At 47.1% G+C, this 23593-nt stretch overlaps 1 protein-coding gene across 1 annotated transcript in view; it reads right to left on the bottom strand.

Annotated features, from left to right (window-relative positions):
- nxn (nucleoredoxin) overlaps positions 1 to 23593 on the bottom strand; it is a 180741-nt gene that overhangs the window by 33853 nt on the left and 123295 nt on the right. The window contains exon 5 of the mRNA XM_080210427.1: positions 16489 to 16595. Within this exon, the coding sequence (XP_080066553.1) occupies positions 16489 to 16595 (107 nt within the window). The remainder of the gene's footprint in view (positions 1 to 16488; positions 16596 to 23593) is intronic.

Below are 23593 nucleotides of genomic sequence, written 5' to 3'. Positions count from 1 at the left end.
AAGTAGCCTGCATTCCCAATTTCCCCTAATCTCCACAACACTTCAGATTACCTAATGGCTGAAAACGCTTTGGGATAGGCCAAGGTCATCAAAGGTGCTATGTAAATGCAAATTTCATTTTTTTTCTTTCTGTGAGAAGATGGCCACAATAATCCCTTGGGGGGGGGGGAGTGGGGTGGTGATCAGAGACAGCAGCACAACAAACGTTCAAATAAGCCGGGTGGCACAGTGGTTAGCACTGCTGCCTCACAGCGCCAGGGACCCGGGTTCAACTCTGACCTTGGGTCACTGTCTGTGTGGAATCTGCACCTTCTCCCCATGACTGTGTGGGTTTCCTCCAGTTTCCTCCCACAGTCTACAGATGCGCGGGTTAAGTTGATTAGTTGTGGTAGTTTGACCCTTAGTGTCAAGGGGACTGGCAGGATAAGTATGTGGGGTTATGGGAATAGGGTGGGATTGTGGTCAGTACAGACATGATGGGCCAAATGGCCTCCTTCTGCGCTGTGGCAGTTGTATTTTGTGATTCTATTCTAAGCTATAACAGCTGGGACAAATCATTTACTAAAGAACTTAGATTTACGCAGCGCTTTGATACATCTTCATGAAGCATCAATCAGCCGCTTTCCGAACATCATTGTGATGTAGGCCAATGTGAGAAGCTTTCATGTACACAGCAAGATCCCAAAGAGAGCAAACCGAGACCATTTGACGCTGGATTGATAATGTCAGCCTGGGATATTCTGCTCAAGTCCGGCGTGCAGTCAGCACTGGGACCACCAATGGGTGTGTGGGGAACATATTCCTAAAAGTTGGTGCGGGGGCAGGATATTGGGAAATTGTCAAGAGTGGATTCGGAAGAAAACATTTCAGCTTCCAGCGTGTGTGGCAACGCGCCGAATATGAGCTTTCCGTGCACACACAGCAGGACACTCGGGCGGAGATGTGACATCTGGTTATCTGGGCTCAGTGACATTGCCTCTCACGTCGATTTATTATTTTTGAGAGGGAACGGAAAGCTGATTTTTAAAAGAGTCAGAAAAATAGGAAAGTAAGTTTACCAAAATAAAAAATTGAGCTGTGAGTGAAAGGGGGTGGCGCAGTGGTTAGCACTGCTGTCTCACAGCACCAACGACCCGAGTTCGATTCCCGGCTTGGGTCATTTGAGTTATTATTGTCACGCGTGTTAACGTACAGTGAAAAGTATTGTTTCTTGCCCGCTATACAGGCAAAGCATACCGTTCATAGAGGAGGAAAGGAGAGAGTGTAGAATGTAGTGTTACAGTCATAGCTAGAGTGTGGAGAAAGATTCACTTAAGGCGAGGTAGATCTGTGGGGAGTTTGCATGTTCTCCCCGTGTCTGTGTGGGTTTCCTCCGGGTGCCTCCCACAGTCCGGAGGACGTGCTGGTTGGGTGCATTGGCCGTGCTATATTCTCCCTCAGTGTAACCCGAACAGGCGCCGGAGTGTGGCGACTAGGGGATTGTCAGAGTAACTTCATTGCAGTGTTAATGTAAGTCTACTTGTGCCAATAATAAATAAACTTTAAGAGAGTTCGGAATTGAATCCAGTGCCTGTTTTTATGCCCCAGAATTGGGGCATGGGACAGAATTGCCCCACCTGCAAGAACAAAGAACCGTACAGCACAGGAACAGGCCCTTCGGCCCTTCAAGTCTGTGCTGGTCATGATGCCCAAACTAAACTTAAAAAAAAACCCTTCTCGGTCCATATCCCTCTATTCTCTCCCTACTCATCCGGATGCTTCCATCCCTTCCTCTTCCATACCTTAACCATCCCACAGAGTTGGCCTTGGGAGTGACCTTTAACCTCTCACTGTGAATGGGAGCTGGAAACTCTTCCTTCCTTCTGTAAATTATCACCATTTCATTACAACCAAGACGTCCTGTGATGACCCATCGATCATTCTTGGCTGTGGCATCTCTCGTCACCTTTACCCACCGTCTCCCTCACCCATGCCAATGACACTTGTGTTGAAGTGCAGCCCCTCAGGCACTGCCACACACTGGCATCTCATCCACGTGGCCACCGGAACATCAGGACTTCACAACCCAACTCTGACTAAATAGCATTCACCCAAAAAAAGGGAAGACGTTGCATTTATATAGCGCCTTTCATGTCCTCTTGTGCGTCCCAACTTCACAGCCAATGAAGTACTTCTGATCATAGAATCCCTGCAGTGTAGGTGGAGACTTTATTTGGCCCATCGAGTCTGCTCCGACCACAATCCCACCCAGGTCCTATTCCCATAACTCCCCTTATTTACCCTGCTAGACTCCCCTCGACACGAAGGGGCAATTTAGACGGCCAAACAACCTAACCCGCACATCTTTGGGCTGTGAGAGGAATGATGTAGAGATGCTGGCGTTGGACTGGGGTAAACACAGTAAGGAGTCTCACAACACCAGGTTAGAGTCCAACCAGACTGACACACCTGACGAAGGAACACTGTTTCTGAAAGCTTGTGAGATTACTATCAAATAAACTGGTTGGACTCTAACCTGGTGTTGTGAGACTTCTTATTGTGAGAGGAAACCAGAGCACCCGGAGGGAACCCACACAGACACGGGAAGAATGTGCAGACCCTGCACGGACAGTGATCCAAGGCTGGAATTGAACCCGGGTCCCTGGAGCTGTGAGGCAGCAGTGCTAACCACTGGGCCACCGTGCTGCCCGAGAAAGATTTGTCATCATTCACACCACGATCGTGTTGAGGGTGATGTTTTCCTTGTGGATGGTTGAGTGAGTGTGAGATGTTGGCACTGGTTGTGGGTTCGCAGATAGCACCTGTTTTTCACCTTACAGGCATGCCCACGGTAAGGAAATTAGCTGATTGAGATACTGGCGGATTGTTGCCCTGAGGCTCTCTCATCTCTCTCAGTGGCTGCTCTCCTTGACTGTAAGAACTTGGTGCCATTTTAGAACATAAGAACATAAGAAATAGGAGCAGGAGTGGGCCATCTAGCCCTTCGAGCCTGCCCCGCCATTCAATAAGATCATGGCTGATCTGTCGTGGCTCAGTTCCACATTCCCGCCCTCTCCCCATAACCCTTAATCCCCTCGCTTATCAAAAACCCATCAACCCGCGTCTTAAAAATATTTAGCAAGGAAGCCTCCACCACTTCAACGGGCAGAGAATTCCAGAGATTCACCACCCTTTGAGTGAAGAAGTTCCTCCTCAACTCCGTTCTAAACCACCCCCTCTTTATCTTGAGGCTGTGCCCCCTAGTCCTACTGTCCTTTCTGAGCGGGAAGAGTCTCTCCACCTCTATCCTATCCATCCCATTCATCATCTTATACGTCTCAATGAGATCCCCCCTCATTCTTCTAAACTCTAACGAGTACAAGCCTAGTTTATTCAGCCTCTCCTCATAGCTCAACCCCCTCAACTCCGGTATCAGCCTAGTAAACCTCCTCTGCACTCCCTCCAAGGCCAAAATATCCTTGCGTAAGTGGTGAAGTATGGGCCTATGCTGTGTTCGGACTGAGGCTGGAAAGCCCAAGGTGTTTTATGAAGTTAGCCCAGACCCTAAGTTTTACATTTGATTTTGGAATTGGAGTGAACATAACACGTTTCATTCCAGGTATGATTCAAGTGACCCACTAGGGAGCTTTGACCAAACAAAATTTATTTAAGAACATGGTTAAAATATGACAAAAGAATGAGCATAACTTTTACCAATTCCGACACTTAAATACGACACAATACAAGTCTTATGAGCTAGCTATCTCTGTTGTTCCGGGTTAAGCACCATCCCCATACAGACACACCCTTCTTCAGACTTTGCACAAAAAGTAAGTATGGTCACATGAGGTTCAATCTTCAGTTTTGTAACACCTACTGCGAATTGTCCTTTGAATGTTAGATCAATTCTCTGACGCTGCTGAAGTTTCCAGAAAGTTTTTGAAGGGAGAAAGGCTGAGAGACACTGCTTTCTTCCACCAGCTCCTGGCAGCTACTGAGAAACAAAAGTAAGAACTGGACCTCTCTGTGAAGCAGAGCTCTTGCTAGCCACCTGACAAGACCTGTCAATCCTCCTCAATCAAGCTCCACTCGGCAATCCCAAGGGACACATTAACACCACAGAACACTGCATTGGTCCAGATTAGGTTAGGTTGACTGGCCATGCTAAATTGTCCCTTCGTGTCTACAATCATAGAATCCTTACAATGCAGAAGGAGGCCATTTGGCCCATCAAGGCTGCACTGACCACAATTGCACCCAGGCCATATCTATCCCCTTAACCCCTTTTATTTACCCTGCTAGTCTCCCTGATATCAAGGGGCAATTTAGCATAGCCAGTCAATCTAACCCGCACATCTTTGGACTGTGGGAGGAAACCAGAGCACGTGGAGGAAACCCACGCAGACACAGGGAGAACATGCAAACTCCACACAGACAGTGACCCAAGGTCGGAATTGAACCCGGATCCCTGGCGCTGTGAGGCAGCAGTGCCTGGATAAAATGCTGTTTCGGAGATTCGATGGGTTGAATGGTTGAACCCCTTCTGCACTGCAGGGGTTCTATGGATTCTAATAGGTAATAGTTTGTAAGTTCTCAACAGAGTCACTGTATCTTACGAGCACCACAAAAATTACTGGCTATAGATGACTTACCCAAGACAGCACTATGAGCAAACTCATTCATGTTGCTATCCAACTCTCATGTGTGAACACAGTCCATTAGGAGAGAGAGGGTAACATGGTGCACAGTGGTTGACATCGCTGTCTCACAGCGCCAGAGACCCAGGTTCAGTTCAGGCCTTGAGTCACTGTCTGTGTGGACTCTGCAGGTTGTCCCCGTGCCTGCATGGGTTTCCTCCGGATGCTCCGGTTTCCTCCCACAATCCAAAGATGTGCGGGTTAGGTGGATTAGCCAGGCTAAATTGCCCCTTAGTATCCCAAAATGTGTAGGTCAGGTGGATTGGCCACGCTAACTGTGAAGGATTATGGTGGTACGGTGGGGAGTGACCCTAGGTAGAGTGCTGTTGGGGGGGATTAGTTAGAGGCATTGGCCATGGTGAATATGTAGGATTACAGGAATAGGGTGGGAGATATAGCCTGGGTAAGGTACTCTGCCAGAGAGTTGGGTGCAGACTGATGGGCCAGGAAGTAGATGTTTCCTCAGAAGGAACTCTTCAAAATGCAGCCAATGAAAATACAACAAAAACTTACCCCAGCTTATAAACCAAAGGAAGGGTTTAATAAAGATACTTCATTACTCCAAACTTGGAGTCTCACCCTAGACCACTCCACGCTCGCCACAATTCTACATCGTTCCTCATTTATAGTGAATCAGCTGGTCAGCTGATTATTACATCACGTTGTGATTGGTTCCATGGTTTACTGGGTCAGCTGACCCTTGTGCCCATTGGCCACATTACATCCAATACAAAGTTATCACTGGTTGCATTCTAACATCAGAGAGGCAGAAATGCTTCACGAGGCAAGTAGATTAAGTACTATTAATCCAGAAACTCAGCTAACGCTCCGGGGATCCGGGTTCGAATCCTGCCATGGCAGGTGGTGGAATTTGAATTCAATAAAAGTATTTGCAATTAAGGATCTACTGATTGTCGAAAAAACCCATCTGGTTCGTCAATGTCCATTAGGGAAGGAAATTTTCCATCGTTACCTGATCTGACCTACATGTGACTCCAAAGTGTGGTTGACTCTCAACTGCCCTCCAAGGGCAACTAGGGCTGGGTAATAAATGCTAGCCAGCCAGTGATGCACTTGCCCCATGAATAAACAAAAAAAGGGCAAGATTACAGAATCATAGAATCTCGATTGTGCAGAAGGAAGCCATTCGGCCCATCGAGCCTGCACCGATGAAAATTTCACCCAGACCCTATCCATGTAACTCCACATATTTATCCTAGCTAGTCCCACTTATACTTAGGGGTAATTTAGCATACAAAATCCACCTAACTGCATATCTTTGGACTGTGGGAGGAAGCTGGAACACCCGGAGGAAACCCACGCAGACACAGGGAGAATGTGCAAACTCCGCACAGACAGTGGCCCAAGCTGGGAATCGAACCCGGGTCCCTGGCACGGTGAGGTGGCAATGCTAACCACCGTGCCATCGAGTTGCGAGTGGCAAGGTGAGAATCACTCTTTAGCTCACCAGCCAGCCAGCACTGGGACTGAACTCTGGCCACAATGCTGTGTGCGACAATATGCCTGCACAATTCTTCTGCCTAATAGGCATTACAAACACATGCTTAAAGAAACATACAGTCAAATTCACTTTGTTTACGCTGCGATGAGATAAAAGAGGTTCGAGTTCTGTTTTAGGAATAATTCCCCAATCCACACCTATTCAAATCAAATTATGAGTGGCATGATGGCATAGTGGTTAGCACTGCTGTCTCACAGGGACCCGGGTTCAATTCCCAGCTTGGGTCACTGTCTGTGTGGAGTTTGCACATTCTCCCCGTGTCTGTGTGGGTTTCCTCCCACAGTCCGAAGGACGTGCAGGTTAGGTACATTGATGGAGAATTTGGCATGGCCAATGTACCCAAACAGGTGCCAGCATGCGGCGACTAGTGGACTTTTGCAGTGCTCTGTGGGTTTCCTCCGGGGTGCTCCGGTTTCATCCCACACTCCAAGGATGTTCGGGTTAGGTTGATTGGCCATGCTAAATTGCCCCTTAGTGTCCTGGGAGGTGCAGGTTAGAGGGATTAATGGGGTAAATGGGGTTACAGGGATAGGGCCTGGGTGGGATTGTGGTCGGTGCGGGCTCGATGGGCCAAATGGCCTCCTTCTGCACTGTAGGGATTCTACAGTCTGAAAGACGTGCTGGTTGGGTGGATTGGCCATGTCAAATTCACCCTCAGTGTACCCAAACAGGCGCCAGAGTGTGGCGGCTAGGGGATTACATTGCCGTGTTAATGTAAGCCCACTTGTGACAATGATAAATAAACTTTAAATTTTAATAAATGGAAATTCAGGAATTCACTGAAACTCAGAAAGAATTTTTTCCCCCCCAAAAACGTATCCAATAAGATTTTGGAGTGAACAAGATTGGACTGTAAGTGATCAAATATATTTCAACTTTGTATAAAAACTTTCTGTATCTCTCCCCTCCCCCCCAAACCCTCCCCCAGGGGTTACTGGGGGATTGAGTTTCAAAGCAAGTGCGCAGGGAGATTAGGTTACAAACACAAAAGGCTCAGTGGAACAAGCTGGAATCCTTCATCGCTCTGGGAAACACATATCAATCCAGGATGATTCGTCACGGAGTGAGGTCTTTTGGTCCACTGTGCCCGGGGCAGACAGTCGATTAGTCCCACTTGCCCACAGGCCTGCCTGTTCCATTACACATCCAATACCCCCTTTCTTGCAAATTGCCACTGAACCTGTCTGCAGGGAACATTCAGGCAGCATATTCCGGAAGGGTCTGAGGTGGAGGGTCAGGAGAGGGAGTCAGTGGGGTCACAGTGGGGAGAGAGAATCAGCCATCAGGTTAGTATTAAAGGATTTCCTGATAGTATACAAAAGATCACTCTCAGCGGAGATACTCAGAGGGTAGTAAGGGCGTGGAATGCCCTGCCTGCAGCAGTTGTGGACTCGCCAACTTTAAGGGCGTTCAAATGGTCAGTGGATAGACACATGGATAACATTTAGGTTAGAGGGTCATTAGATTGGTTCCACTGGTCGGCGCAACATCGAGGGCTGAAGGGCCTGTACTGCGCTGTAATGTTCTATGTTCTATGAGATACGCGGAGGGCACGGTGGCACAATGGTTAGCACTGCTACCTCACAATGTCAGGGACCCAGGTTCAATTCTGGCCTTGCGTGACCATGTGAAGTTTGCACGTTCTCCCCGTGTCTGTGTGGGTTTCCTCCAGTTTCATCCCACAGTCTTAAGATTTGATTTGATTTATTATTGTCATATGTATTATACAGTGAAAAGTATTGTTTCTCGCGCGCTGTACAGACAAAGCATACCGTTCATAGTGAAGGAAAGGAGAGAGTGCAGAATGTAGTGTTACAGTCATAGCTAGGGTGTGGAGAAAGATCAACTTAGTGCGAGGTAGGTGCATTTAAAAGCAGCAGGGAAGAAGCTGTTCTTGAGTTGGTTGGTACGTGACCTCAGGGTTTTGTATCTTTTTCCTGACGGAAGAAGGTGGAAGAGAGAATGTCCAGGTAATTATGGACCTCCTTGGTTGCTTTCCCGAGGCAGCGGGAGGTGGAGACAGAGTCAGTGGATGGGAGGCTGGTTTGCGTGATGGATTGGGCTACATTCACAACATTTTGTAGTTTCTTGCAGTCTTGGGCAGAGCAGGAGCCCATACCAAACTGTGAAACAACTGGAAAGAATGCTTTCTATGGTGCACCTGTAAAAGTTGGTGGGAGTTGAAATGGACATGCCAAATTTCCTTAGACTTCTGAGAAAGTAGAGGAATTAGTGGGCTTTCTTGACTATAGTGTCGGCATGTGTAGGTTAGGATAATTGGCCACGTTAAATTGCCCCTTAGTGTCCCAAGTTGTATAGGTGAGGGGGATTAGTGGGGTAAGTGTGTGGGGTCACAGGGTGGGGGAGGGGGGCCTGGATACTTTCAGAGAGTCAGTGCAGACTCGATCGTCTGAATTGCACTGTAGGGATTTCTATGATCCAGCTTCTGCACAAAAAAAAGTCTCACAAACAGCAATGCAATAATGAGGCAATCATTGCTTTTTAGGTGTTGGCCGAGGGATAAATATTGACCCGGAGGTCAGAGAGAGTTCACCTTCTCTTCTTTGACACGGGGCCGTGGGACTGGGTTTGAGTCGACCCGAGGGGGCAGTGGGGGCTTCAGTTCAACACCTCAGCTGCGAGGTCACACGTGTAAAGGTGTCGGAGCCACCGCGGGGTGGAGGCGACTTCCCTCGAGCCTGAATCTTGCAGCTGGGAGCCTTTGTACTCTGCTTCTCTGTGCACCCCGGTGCTCCCGGGCTGGCAAACGGAGGCTTGTTTAGTCTGCAATGCTTCAATCTACACTCGTCACCACTTAAATAAGGGTGAGGCTCTGTGAGGCAGCAAGGACGGACAGCCAGGATTGCTTACATTGTGTGACACTGGCCCTCGCTATAGTGAAAACACTGTCATCTAAAGGCTTTGAGTGGTGCAATTTATAGAATTTAATACTAACAAATGGAACAGAGTGTAAACATTGGGCTGGTTATAAACTCAAGGGTGGTCAGAAAAGGAACATTCCAAGGACTTATTCTCTCTTTTGACTTCCACTATAAAGCTGAATGAGGCGTTCATGATTTCAATTGACAGAAATCATTACCTAGAGTCGTAGAGATATACAACACGGAAGCAGGCCCTTCGGCCCGACTCGTCCACGCTGACCAGGTTTCCTAAACTGAACTGGTCCCATTTGCCTGCGTTTGGCCCCTATCCCGCTAAACCTTTCCCATCTACGTCCCTGTCCAAAATGTTGGAATTGTACCCGCCTGTTCCGCCTCCTCTGGCAGCTCATTTTCACACAGAGGGTGGTGCCGGTGTGGAAAAGTTGCCCCTCAGCTCCCCTTTGAAATGTTGCACCAGTCCATCCATTGGTGGATTGGCTATGTTAAACTGCCCCTTAGTGTCAGGGGGACTAGCTGGGGTAAATGCATGGGGTTACAGGCCCTGGGTGGGATTGTGGTCGGTGCAGACTCGATGGGCCAAATGGCCTTCTTCTGCACTGTAGGGTTTCTATGATTTTGCCTCCATACATAAACCTTCCTGGTCCCTAAGTGGCCCCAATTACCACCTTTTTACTGTATACATGCCTAAAGGAGACTTTGGGATTTCCTTTTATGTAACTGACAGTCTCATTCATACTTCCTTTTCATCATCTTATTTACTTTTTCACCTTCTATGTTCAGCCTTGTATTTTCTACCTGACAGCTATTATAAGCGCATTTCTTCTTCTCTATCTTCATCGCTAGCTCCTTTGACGGCCGGAGAGCCCTGGGTTTTTTTTCCCCTACTTTTCCCTTTCCAGGGAATATCCCTTCACTGTGCCTGAACTATCTCTTATTTGAAGGGAGCCAGCCCACTGTTCAGCGAATGTTTTTCCTGCCGTCCTTTGATCTCAGTTTATACGACCCCAAGACATTCTTTTCCCCGGTGAAGTTGGCTTGCCCCCACTTAATTATTGTTACTCTGGATGGTTCTCCGGGTTTTCCCACAGCTGTCAGACTTTTGAATGGACCAACCTCGCATTAAGTTGATCTTTCTCTACACCCGAGCTGTAACACTACATTCTGCACCCTCTCCTTCTCGATGAACGCTATGTTTTCTCTACAGCACGTAAGAAACAATGCTTTTCTTTGTATGTTAATACATGTGACAATAATAAATCAAATCAAAAAATCCTGTGATACAATGATCACTCTTTCCCAAATGTTTTCCCACTGATACTTATTCCACCTCATCCCCAAGAACCATGTTTATGCCCCCTTCCTTGTTGGACTGGAAACATACTGGAATAGAACATTTGCGTGAATACACTTGGGGAACTCCTGCCCTCTCTCTGCCCTTTACAATACTATTCTCCCACTGTATATTTGGCTAATGAAACTCCCCCATTATAACTATCCCATTATTCATGCACCTCTCTATAATTTCCTTCCAAATTTTATCCTCCACATCCTTCCCACTCATTGGTGATCTACAGACCACACCGAGCAATGTGACTACACCTCCCTTGCTCCTTATCCGTAGCGACAAGGATACTGAAGAAGGTGAACCTTCTCTTGTAATGCTCTTCTGAAGCAATTCCGCCACCATTCCCCCATCAATTTCCCTATCTTTCTTAAATGCCCAGGGATAATTAACACCCAGTTCTGTCCTTCTGGGTACAGAGGGATATGGGCCAAATGTGGGCAATTGGGACTAGCTTAGTGGTAAAAATGGGGCGCCATGGACAAATTGGGCCAAAGGCCCTGTTTCCATGCTGTAAACGTCTCTGACTCTTTTAAAAGAATGCTTTTGCTGGACTATATTTACCTCACCCCTTGTGGTTAGTTACAAAGTTTGATGCGAAATTTAATTCAATAACCTACTGGGGGTTAATGGGTGCTATTCGGATTGGCGGATGGTGACTAGTGGAGTGCCCCAGGGGTCGGTGCTGGGGCCTCAGCTATTTACCATTTATATAGATGATCTGGAGGAGGGAACCGAGTGTAGGGTGTCGAAATTTGCTGATGACACCAAGATCAGTGGAACGGCAAATTGTGCGGAGGGTGTGGAGAGTCTGCAGAAGGATCTAGATAGGCTGGGCGAATGGGCCAGGAACTGGCATATGGAATTCAATGTTGGCAAGTGTGAGGTGGTCCACTTTTGTAGGAATAATGGTAGGAAGGACTATTACTTACGTGGCGAAAAACTGCAGCAGGCGACGGTGCAGAGGGACCTCGGGGTCCTTGTGCATGAGTCACAAAAACCCAGCTTGCAGGTGCAGCAGGTGGTCAGGAAGGCGAATGGGATGCTGGCCTTCATAGCGAGGGGGATTGAATATAAAAGTAGGGAGGTCTTGCTGCAGCTGTATAGGGCATTGGTGAGGCCGCAGCTGGAGTACTGTGTGCAGTTTTGGTCGCCGCACTTACGCAAGGATATTTTGGCCTTGGAGGGAGTGCAGAGGAGGTTTACTAGGCTGATACCGGAGTTGAGGGGGTTGAGCTATGAGGAGAGGCTGAATAAACTAGGCTTGCACTCATTAGAGTTTAGAAGAATGAGGGGAGATCTCATTGAGACGTATAAGATGATGAATGGGATGGATAGGATAGAGGTGGAGAGACTCTTCCCGCTCAGAAAGGATAGTAGGATTAGGGGGCACAGCCTCAAGATAAAGGGGGGGCGGTTTAGAACGGAGTTGAGGAGGAACTTCTTCACTCAAAGGGTGGTGAATCTCTGGAATTCTCAGCCGTTGAAGTGGTGGAGGCTACCTCGCTAAATATTTTTAAGATGCGGGTTGATGGGTTTTTGATAAGAGAGGGGATTAAGGGTTATGGGGAGAGGGCGGGAATGTGGAACTGATCCACTTCAGATCAGCCATGATCTTATTGAATGGCGGGGCAGGCTCGAGGGGCTAGATGGCCTACTCCTGCTCCTATTTCTTATGTTCTTATATGTTCAATGTTAAGAACGCTCATTAGACACTGAAAGTTACATATCTCCTGCTTTCCAAGAAGAATCCGTACCTTTTCCTGGAGTGACGCCGTCTCGTTCTTTTAGTCACCTTCATCACAACCCAAACCAGAAAACTTTCGAATTCCCCTGGAGTCTCCACAGGCTGGCGCCTGGCTGCAGAGCGCAGACACTTCTCCCTGGATTTAGTATTTCAGTTACAGTATTTTAAAATAAACCTCTGGCGTGGATTAGTCAGATTTCAGGGATTTTCTGGGGAAATTAATACTTGTTTGGCAGTAACACGGGATCACGCTAAATTCCTCGGGGCTGGGATTTTGGCCTGATGACTTGGCGCCAACCTCGGGATCACTTCATACAATCCCTACAGTGCAGGAGGAGGTCATTCGGCCCATCGAGTCTGCACTGACAACAAGCTCACCCAGCGTAACCTCACACATTTACCCTGCTGATCCCCCTTGGCACTAAGGGGCAACTTACCATGGCCACTCCACCTAACCCGCACATCTTTGGACTGTGGGAGGAAACCCACGCAGACATGGGGAGAATGTGCAAACTCCACACAGACAGTGGCCTGAGGCAGGTATTGAACCTGTGAGGCAGCGGTGCTAACTACTGTGCCACCGTGTCACCTCAGGATCGAACCCTGCACTGTGCCCGGTGCAGCTGCGGGCATGATTTTCAAAGCCAAGGCTGGTGGAGGGCCAAAGAGGGCAGAACCATCACTTAAATAAGGGGAAGCAAGAGGGTCTAAATGCTGGAGGGCTAAAGGTTCTGCTGCCTTGAGGGAGCAGCAGCCCTGCCGAGGCAGGTAAGGAAAAAAGAGGGAGCTCTGAGATGGAGGAGTCCTCCTCAGCGCATTGATACAGTTCAAAACAAAGTTGTACGCAGCTGTCACACCACCACGATCGAGGGAAAACCGCTTCACCAGATGGGCCCAAGGCTGCAGCTCTAGACATTGAGACGATATGGTTAGCAACGGAGTAGGGAGTGAGGGTGGGGATACATGGGGTAGGTTTAAAAACTCCACTGGGGAGTCACAGAATCACTCCACTGCAATGTGTACCATCCATCATTGCTGAAACACCCCGATGGGTACCATCCATCATTGATAAAACACCGTGATGTGTACCATCCATCATTGATAAAACACCGCGATGTGTACCATCCATCATTGCTGAAACACCCCGATGGGTACCATCCATCATTGATAAAACACCGTGATGTGTACCATCCATCATTGATAAAACACCGCGATGTGTACCATCCATCATTGATAAAACACCGTGATGTGCACCATCCATCATTGATAAAACACCGCGATGTGTACCATCCATCATTGATAAAACACCGCGATGTATACCATCCATCATTGATAAAACACCGCGATGTGTACCATCCATCATTGATAAAACACCGTGATGTGTACCATCCATCATTGATAAAACACCGCCATGTGTACCATCCATCATTGATAAAACACCGCCATGTGTACCATCCATCATTGATAAAACACCGTGATGTGTACCATCCATCATTGATAAAACACCGTGATGTGTACCATCCATCATTGATAAAACACCGCGATGTGTACCATCCATCATTGATAAAACACCGCCATGTGTACCATCCATCATTGATAAAACACCGCCATGTGTACCATCCATCATTGATAAAACACCGCCATGTGTACCATCCATCATTGATAATACACCGCGATGTGTACCATCCATCATTGATAAAACACCGTGATGTGTACCATCCATCATTGATAAAACACTGCCATGTGTACCATCCATCATTGATAAAACACCGCCATGTGTACCATCCATCATTGATAAAACACTGCCATGTGTACCATCCATCATTGATAAAACATTGTGATGTGTACCATCCATCATTGATAATACACGGCGATGTGTACCATCCATCACTGATAAAACACCATGATGTGTACCATCCATCATTGATAAAACACCGCGATGTGTACCATCCATCATTGCCAAAACACCGCTATGTGTACCATCCATCATTGATAATACACGGCGATGTGTACCATCCATCACTGATAAAACACCGCGATGTGTACCATCCATCATTGATAAAACACCGCGATGTGTACCATCCATCATTGCTAAAACACCACGATGTATGCCATCCATCATTGCTAAAACACCGCGATGTGTACCATCCATCATTGATAAAACACCCCGATGTGTACCATCCATCATTGATAAAACACCGTGATGTGTACCATCCATCATTGATAAAACACCGCGATGTGTACCATCCATCATTGCTAAAACACCACGATGTGTACCATCCATCATTGATAAAACACCGTGATATGTACCATCCATCATTGATAAAACACCGCGATGTGTACCATCCATCATTGATAAAACACCGCGATGTGTACCATCCATCATTGATAAAACACCGCCATGTGTACCATCCATCATTGATAAAACACCGTGATGTGTACCATCCATCATTGATAAAACACCGCGATGTGTACCATCCATCATTGATAAAACACCACGATGTGTACCATCCATCATTGATAATGCACCGCGATGTGTACCATCCATCATTGATAAAACACCGCGATGTGTACCATCCATCACTGATAAAACACCACGATGTATACCATCCATCATTGATAATGCACCGCGATGTGTACCATCCATCATTGATAAAACACCACGATGTATACCATCCATCATTGATAATGCACCGCGATGTGTACCATCCATCATTGCTAAAACACCACGATGTGTACCATCCATCATTGATAAAACACCGCGATGTGTACCATCCATCATTGATAAAACACCGCCATGTGTACCATCCATCATTGATAAAACACCGCGATGTGTACCATCCATCATTGATAAAACACCGCGATGTGTACCATCCATCATTGATAAAACACCGCGATGTGTACCATCCATCACTGATAATGCACCGCGATGTGTACCATCCATCATTGATAAAACACCGCCTTGTGTACCATCCATCACTGATAAAACACCCCGATGTGTACCATCCATCACTGATAATGCACCGCGATGTGTACCATCCATCATTGATAAAACACCACGATGTGTACCATCCATCATTGATAAAACACCGCGATGTGTACCATCCATCATTGATAAAACACCCCGATGTGTACCATCCATCATTGATAAAACACCGTGATGTGTACCATCCATCATTGATAAAACACCCCGATGTGTACCATCCATCATTGATAAAACACCCCGATGTGTACCATCCATCATTGATAAAACACCCCGATGTGTACCATCCATCATTGATAAAACACCGCCATGTGTACCATCCATCATTGATAAAACACCGCGATGTTATGAAGATTTCATATCATTGCCAGTCTAACTGACCCAGTCGTTGTGTGCTTATTTTACCTTGAAGTCAGCACCAACTGAAAAGCAAATACCTTCAGCCTGCTGAAGGTTCCTCACTGGACTCAGTAAATCACATGAATGAATATGACTTCCCTTTCTCGCTTTTGTGTGAGTGTGTGTGTGTGTCCGTGTGTGTGTGTGTCCGTGTGTGTGTGGTAAGATGCCCTACGTGACTGTCGTGTGGAGTTTGCACATTCTCCCTGTGTCTGCAGTGGTTTCCCCTGTATGCTCCTGTGTCCTCCCACACTCCAAACAAGGTTAATTGGCCATGTTAAACTGACCCTAGTGTCGGGGGATTAGCAGGGTTAGTATGTGGGGTAACGGGATTAGAGCCTGGGTAGGATTGTGTTTGATGCAGACTTGATGGGCTGAATGGCCTCCTTCTGCATTGTGGGGATTCTAAGACATTCTGTTAGAGATTCAATGGGCTGACTGGCCTCCTTCTGCACTGTCAGGATTCAATGATTCTAAGATATTCTGTTCGAGACTTGAGGGGCTGAATGGCCTCTTTCTGCACTGTGGGGACTCTGTGATCCCTCTATTTTGGGGGCTGAGTAACTCACAAAGAGATAACTCCGTTTCAAACGGACAGGACGAGAAAACCAAGGTGAGTGGTTCCTTCCCCCTGCAGCTGCTGGCTGAACAAGGCTGAAAAGCAAATAACTCACTGTGCTGTTTACAACGGTCAAGCATTGTGAGGGTTTAGGCAACATTTAGACAGACTTAACATTCTGAACCGCACTGCAGCTCTCAAACCGCCTACTATCTCCTTTCATGTACAGAACACGATTGGTTAAAGTGATACTTAAATGTTTCGAGAGAGAGAAAGAAAAGTGGAATTTAAAAAAGCTAAACAAACACAAGACAGACGGAATCACCCCCCAGGGATCACCCGCTTTTCTACAAGTACCTTGTATGCCGTAATGCCAATTGAGCCGTGACCTCCTGGCTTCATCCGTGTATGGTACAGCCACCCAAGGCATCTCGTTGAAATACTGTTTGTAGGAATCTTCTGACCTAGGGATGAAGAACGGCAGGACTTACATTGCATTCTGTTTTTGTCAACCCATGTCTCAGGGTGCGGGGGCGCAGCGGGGGTGTGTCACCTTGGTTGAGATCTGCAGCTCAAGAGGCAGCAGATGTCAAGAGGCACCACGAATAGACCCGGTAGCCGGCCACTAGGAGACGTGGGAGACGTCTCCAAGCCCCCCTCCAACCCACCCACCTCTCCCCCTGCCCCGCATGCATTTTCCCCAGCCACTCCTTCCGCTTTGCCCCTTCCAAAATGCAGCAACAGCTGTTAAAAAGCTTATTTCTTCGTCACAGGTAAGGCTTACATTAACACTGCAATGAAGTTACTGTGAAATTCCCCTAGTCGCCGCCCTCCGACGCCTGTTTGGGTCACTGCACCCTAACCAGCACGTCTTTCGGACTGTGGGAGGAAACCCACGCAGACACAGGGAGAACGCGCAGACTCCACACAGTGACCCCAAGCCGGGAATCGAACCCGTGTCCCAGGCATTGTGAAGCAGCAGTGCTAACCACTGTGCCACCGTGGTGCTGTAGAGATATAAACAAAATTTTGGTGCATGGGACGAGAGCTCATGCCACAAAACAAGACATTCTCCCATCCATCTCTCTAGCCTGGCATTTATCCTCTTAATGACACTAAGCATTTGACATTTTTTTTATTTGTTCATGGTGGGCATTTAGTGCCCATCCCTAATTATCCTTGCGAAGGTGGTGGTGGTGAGCTGCCTTCTTGAATCGCTGCAGTCTGAGAGATGTAGGTGAACCCACAGTGCTGTTAGGGAGGGAGTTCCAGGACTTTGACCCAGCGACTGCAAAGGAATGGCTGGTATATTTCCAAATCAGGATGGTGAGTGGCGTGGAGGCGATTGCATTGCCAAGCTACCTGCGATATACTCAGCAGTAACACCCATTGGCTACATCAGGACACAGAGTGACTCCAGGCGCTAATACACCATGTGCCCTGCAGGACTACTGAAACTTAACAAAGGCTTCAATACACACTTCTAGCTTGGTGACCTTCCTTCTCCATCTCTGTTATAGAGTCATAGAGGTTTACAGCAGGGAAACAGGCCCTTCGGCCCAACTTGTCCATGCTGCCCCCTTTTTTAAACCACTAAGCGAGTCCCAATTGCCCCCATTTGGCCCATATCCTTCTATACCCATCTTACCCATGTAACTGCCTAAATGTTTTTTAAAAGACAAAATTGTACTCACCTCTACTACTACCTCTGGCGGCTCATTCCAGACACTCACCACCCTCTATGTGAACAAATTGCCCCTCTGGACCCTTTTGTATCTCTCCCCTATCACCTTAAACCCTCTAATTTTAGACTCCTCTACCTTTGGGAAAAGATGTTGACTATCTAGCTGATCTATGTCCCTCATTATTTTATAGACCTCTATAAGATCACCCCTAAGCCACCTACACTCCAGAGAAAAACGTCCCAGTCTATCCAGCCTCTCCTTATAACTCAAACCATCAAGTCCCAGTAAATCTTTTGTGTTCGAGGCAGGACAACTTGTATAAGTTGATTAGAAACAGCAATCTGTAGAATCACTAATCTTTGTAATTGTTTATAACTTAACCAGAGAGAGAATGCTGGAAAATCGCAGCAGGTCTGGCAGCATCTGTAAGGAGAGAAACGCGCTGATGTTTCGAGTCCAGACAGTGCTGGATTTAGGCATAAGCTAAACAAACTACAGCTTAGCACCTCACTATCTGCAGGGGCCTCACAAAATTTCAGAAGATTTACAGTGAAGAGAACATTTAAGAACAGACACCAGAAAAGACAAAGAAAGCACCAGCTTGAAAAGCAACTCAAAAAATTATCCAATGTTGACCGTTACTTTACTCCAGAAACGGACAAGGACCCACAAACCCAAGGTGATCCGCAAAGTCCAAACAACCACAGCCTAGTGCCTCTGCTACTGAGACAACAGTCTGAGATCTCAGCTGAGGAAAACACTGGAAGTGATGGAAATGCGAGTATTGCAGAGCTGACATCCACAGTGGAAACAACAAAATTCACGAAACTCAACGATGTAGGTCAATGGGGGTGTCTTAACCGAGGATGAGCTCTCATACTGGATCCATAAGGGCCCTTCAGCGTGTCAACACTGAAACAGCCCATTTGAAAACTCAAAGCGGTCATTCAAAAATCAAGATATTGTTCAAAAGGTCTTTTTCAGTCCGGAAAAGTTAATGGTGAAATATATGATCGGGAATGGCTAGTGTACTCTCCAACAACCGTGAGACCTTTTGGTGCAACTTTTTAACAAGGGGCGTCCAAGCTTTATATAGCTCAGGACCTCACCCAGTCTAAATCCCACATCGAGTCCAGATGAGCCTTTGTCAAAGCCTTTCTCTATAGTTTGTCGGGGTTCTGATAAAAGGTGGATCTGTCACATTAACACTCCTTCTCTCTCCACAGATACCATCAGACCTGCCGAGTGTTTCCAGCATTTTATATTTGTAATTCACATTCCCGACATCTGCAGTCATTGTTTTATTTCTTGTCGTAATACCGCGCTGCCTTTCGCCCGACACCGTCATTCCTTTTGCCACTTAATCTTTCCTGTCTTCCCTGTGCCCTTTCCCCTATGGCTGGACCCCTGTGCTTGCTTCAAACCGACTGCGTGTTCCAGTTCGGACAGCAGGGTGACAGGGTCGCAATGTTAGCTTTGATTTCACGCTCCGCTGATGCGGCCGTCAAAATGCTGAGCGCTTCCAGAACCTTCTGCCCAGATTCCAGATTTCCAGCATCTGCATTCCTTTAAACAATAGTTTGGACTGTCTTGTCTACGATCGCTGCTCACCCAGAGCTCACACAAAGTTAACAGGGGCAAAACCATTAAGGGAGATGGTGCCAACTGGTTAAATGGAGTCAGGCTGCTGATACCTCACCATCTAATGCCCACAGGCACCATTGTAATAACATTCCTGTAAGTACTTGATGTACTGGGATGTTGATTAGAAACTAGAAGCAGGAGTAGGCCATTCGGCCCTCCGAGCCTGCTCCGCCCATTCATTATGATCATGGCTCATCATCAAACTCAATATCCCTTGATCCCTTGGCCCCAACAACTATATCTAATCGCTTCTTGAAATTGCACAGAATTTTGGCCTCGACAACTTTCTGCGGTGGTGAATTCCACACATTTACCACCCATTGGATGACGAAATTTCTCCTCAGCTCAGTCCTGCGAGCAGTGGCCTGCTAGCTATGGTATACGGCATGTTCGATGGGCTGAATGGCCTTCTCTGAATGTTGTGATACATTCTGGCTTGTTGCAGAACGTGGGAACTTGTGGCTCATACTCCGAGTTGCTCCTCCCAAGTTAAGTCAAGGGTGTCCAACGTATGGCCCTCGGAAAACATGTAGCCCACCAATCATGGTTCCTCACCTCTCGCAACTTGGTCCGCTTTGGCTAAAATTTTCCAGCCCTTCCAGAATCTTCCCGTCCTGCCGATGGCAACCCCCAGTGGCCCAGATGCCCGCAAAATCCCGTAGACATTGATTTGATTTATTATTGCTACACATATTAGTATACAGTGAAAAATATTGCTTCTTGCGTACTACACAGACAAAGCATACCATTCAGAGAGAAGGAAAGGAAAGGGCACAGAATGTAGTGTTACAGTCATAGCTACGGTGCAGAGAAAGATCAACTTAATGCAAGGCAGGTCCATTCAAAAGTCTGATGGCAGCAGGGAAGAAGCTGCTCTTGAGTTGATTGGTACATGACTTTTGTATCTTTTTCCTGACGGAAGAAGGTGAAAGAGAGAATATCCGGGGTGCATGGGGTCCTTGATTATGCTGGCTGCTTTGCCCAGACAGTGGGAAGTGTAGGAAGTGTCACGGGTGGGAGGCTGGTTTGAGTGATGGACTGGGCTATGTTCATGACCTTTTGTAGTTTCTTTGCAGTCTAGGGGCAGAGCAGGAGCCCATACCAAGCTGTGATACAACCAGAAAGAATGCTTTCTATGGTGCATCTGTAAAAGTTGATGACAGATGGAGCTGACATGCCAAATTTCCTTAGTCTTCTGAGAAAGTAGAGGCGTTGGTGGGGCTTTCTTAACTATAGTGTCAGCATGGGGGGACCAGGACAGGTTGTTGGTGATCTGGACACCTAAAAATTTGAAGCTGTCAAATATCGACGTAGACAGGGACATGCCCTCCATTACACTTCCTGAAGTCGATGACTATCTCCTTTGTTTCGTTGGCACTGAGGGAGATTGTTATTGCACCAGTTCACTAGATTCTTTATCTCATTCCTGTACTCTGCTTTGTTGTTGCTTGAGATCCGACCCACTATGGTGGCATCATTGGGCAGGGCTGGGCCATCCCAATGTTGGCCACTGGCAAGCCTCCACCGCCTGTGTATGTGTGTGTGTGTGTGTGTGTGTGTGTGTGTGTGTATGTATGTGTGTGTGTGGGGGGGGACCCGGATAGGGTGGGGTGGGAGGGAAGAATCCCACCCTTTGGGTTTATAATTGTCAGTGTGACCAGCTTGTATTCCAGGTTTGGAAAGGCTGATTGCTTCGCCAAGTTGCCTGAGTAGCAGATAAATCCTAAGTCAGAAAGCGGCAGGACTTATTAACCAGGGGGAGATGCAAATTAACGCTGGAAACAGGGCTTTAGCGCTGTGCAGGAGCTCTAAGGGACTCGCTGTGTGGGCCGATAAGCTCCAACACTCTGTGAACTAAGTGGTTGGGTCTTGGTGGAAAACTCCTTAGCAACAAGGTTACTCCTTCATTTTCTTCAGCCTCTCCTTTAACTGGAGACACAGTTGGGCTCTTTCGATGCAGACATTCTTCCAAGAGGAAGACTTGGAGTCAAAATCCCCATGATTTACGTGCACATAACAACACAAGGGCAGGCTGAAAGCTGATATGTAATGGGTTTGTTTGTTGTTCTACAGCTGCCAAATCATCTCAGTGCTGTCCAGGACAGGAAAAAGCTTATGTTTATAATTAAAGTCACTGGTTATAAATACTTGCTGAAGAATGCAAGAGCCAGTGCTGGCCAAATGCCATCCGCAATTCTGACCTTCCGTTTGCTTCCACTACAGTGTCAGCCAGAGATAACAGAATGGATTTTATATCGCATTCCTCCCTTTGTCTCTCTCTCTCTCTCTCTTCCCCACACACACTAACTCAGTGCTGGACAATAAAGTTAAAGTTTACTTATCAGCGTCGCAAATAAAGCTTACATTAACACTGCAATGAAGTTACTGTGAAATACCCCTCGTCGCCACACTCCGGCGCCTGTTCGGGTCAATGCGTCTGACCAGCACGCCTTTCCGACAGTGGGAGGAAACCGGAGCATCCGGAGGAAACCCAAGCAGATATGGGGAGAATGTGCAGACTCTACACACACAGTGACCCAAGCCGGGAATCGAACCCGGGTCCCTAGCACCGTGAACAGGTTAGGCAAAGCAAGACATGTGACCCGCAATGTCTAAGTTTATTAAGAGTCACAAGTCGGTTTACATTAACACTGCAATGAAGTTACTGTGAAAATCCTCTAGTTGTCAATTCCCGAGTGGATTTATTCCTTGTTTCTACATCCCCCTCCCCAGCGCAAACTTCAAGACCTTTTTTTCCTACCCCACTGACACGTAAGAAGTCAAACATTTAGTGTGCGAGATCCCAGCAGCATCGGGAGTTGGGTGGCATTTTTGGATTGGAACCCAAAGCTAGGACTCAGATCACTTAAAAAGCAGAAGAAAAGTTTAAAGTTTCTTTATTAGTGTCACACGTCAGTTCATATTAACACTGCAGTGAAGATACTGTGAAAATCCCCTAGTCGCCACACTCTGGCACCTGTTCAGGTACACTGAGGGAGAATTTAGCACGGCCAATGCACCATAACCACTGCATCTTTCCAGTCGGGTGCTCCAGTTTTCTCCCACTGGTTTAAGGTGAAAGTGTCCAGAGGGACAATTTTTTCCCACAGAGAGTGGTGAGTGTCTGGAATGAGCTGCCAGAGGTAGTAGCAGAGGCGGGTACAATTTTGTCTTTTAAAAAGCTTTTAGACAGTTACACAGGTAAGAGGGATGTGGGCCAAACACGAGCAATTGGGACTAGTTTAGTGGTTAAAAAAAGGGGCAGCATGGGCAAGTTGGGCCGAAGGGCCATGTCCATGCCATGAACCTCTATGATATCCAGAGGAAATCCACGTAGACATAGAAAGAACATGCAAACTCCACGCACATAGTGACCCAAACTGGGAATCGAACCCGGGTCCCCTGGCGCTGTGAGGCAGCGGTGCTAACCACTGTGCCACCTTGTCAGGTAAATATTATGGTCCTGCTACCAATTGGCAAACAAGTTCGGCAAGATACCCATACAATGGAGCGGGTTAAATTTATGAGCTTAGAAAATAGGAACAGGAGCAGGCCATTCGGCCCATCGAGCCTGCTCCACCATTCATTATGATCGTGGCTGATCCTCTATCTCAATGCCACGTTCCGGCGCTCTCCCCGTACCCTTCACGTCTTCAGAGTCCTGATATATTTCTACTTCTTAAATATATTCAGTGACTTCCACAGAGAATAGGAGGCGATGGCCTAGTGCTATTATCGCTAGACTATTAATCCAGAAACTCAGCTGATGTTCTGGGGACGCAGGTTCGAATCCCGTCACAGCAGATGGTGGAATTTGAGTTCAATCAAAAATATCTGGAATTAAGAATCTACTAATGACCACAAAATCTTTATTGATTGTCAGAAAAACCCGACTGGTTCACTGTCCTTCAGGGAAGGAAATCTGCCATCCTTACCTGGTCTGGCCTAAATGTGACTCCAGAGCCACAGCAACAGTTGACTCTTAACTGCCCTCAGGTAACTAGGGATGGGCTAGCTAGCCACGTCCATGTCTCCAGAATGAATAAAAAGGTAGATAATTCCCCTGGTTCACCACCCTCTGAGTGAAAAACTTTCTCCTCATCTCTGTCCTGAGTGGCCTTCTCCATATCTGA

This window comes from Carcharhinus amblyrhynchos, chromosome 23 (genome assembly GCF_965287045.1).
Source record: "Carcharhinus amblyrhynchos chromosome 23, sCarAmb.v2.hapA, whole genome shotgun sequence".
Taxonomy (NCBI): Eukaryota; Metazoa; Chordata; class Chondrichthyes; order Carcharhiniformes; family Carcharhinidae; genus Carcharhinus; species Carcharhinus amblyrhynchos.
This window is presented reverse-complemented; position numbering and strand designations above follow the sequence as displayed.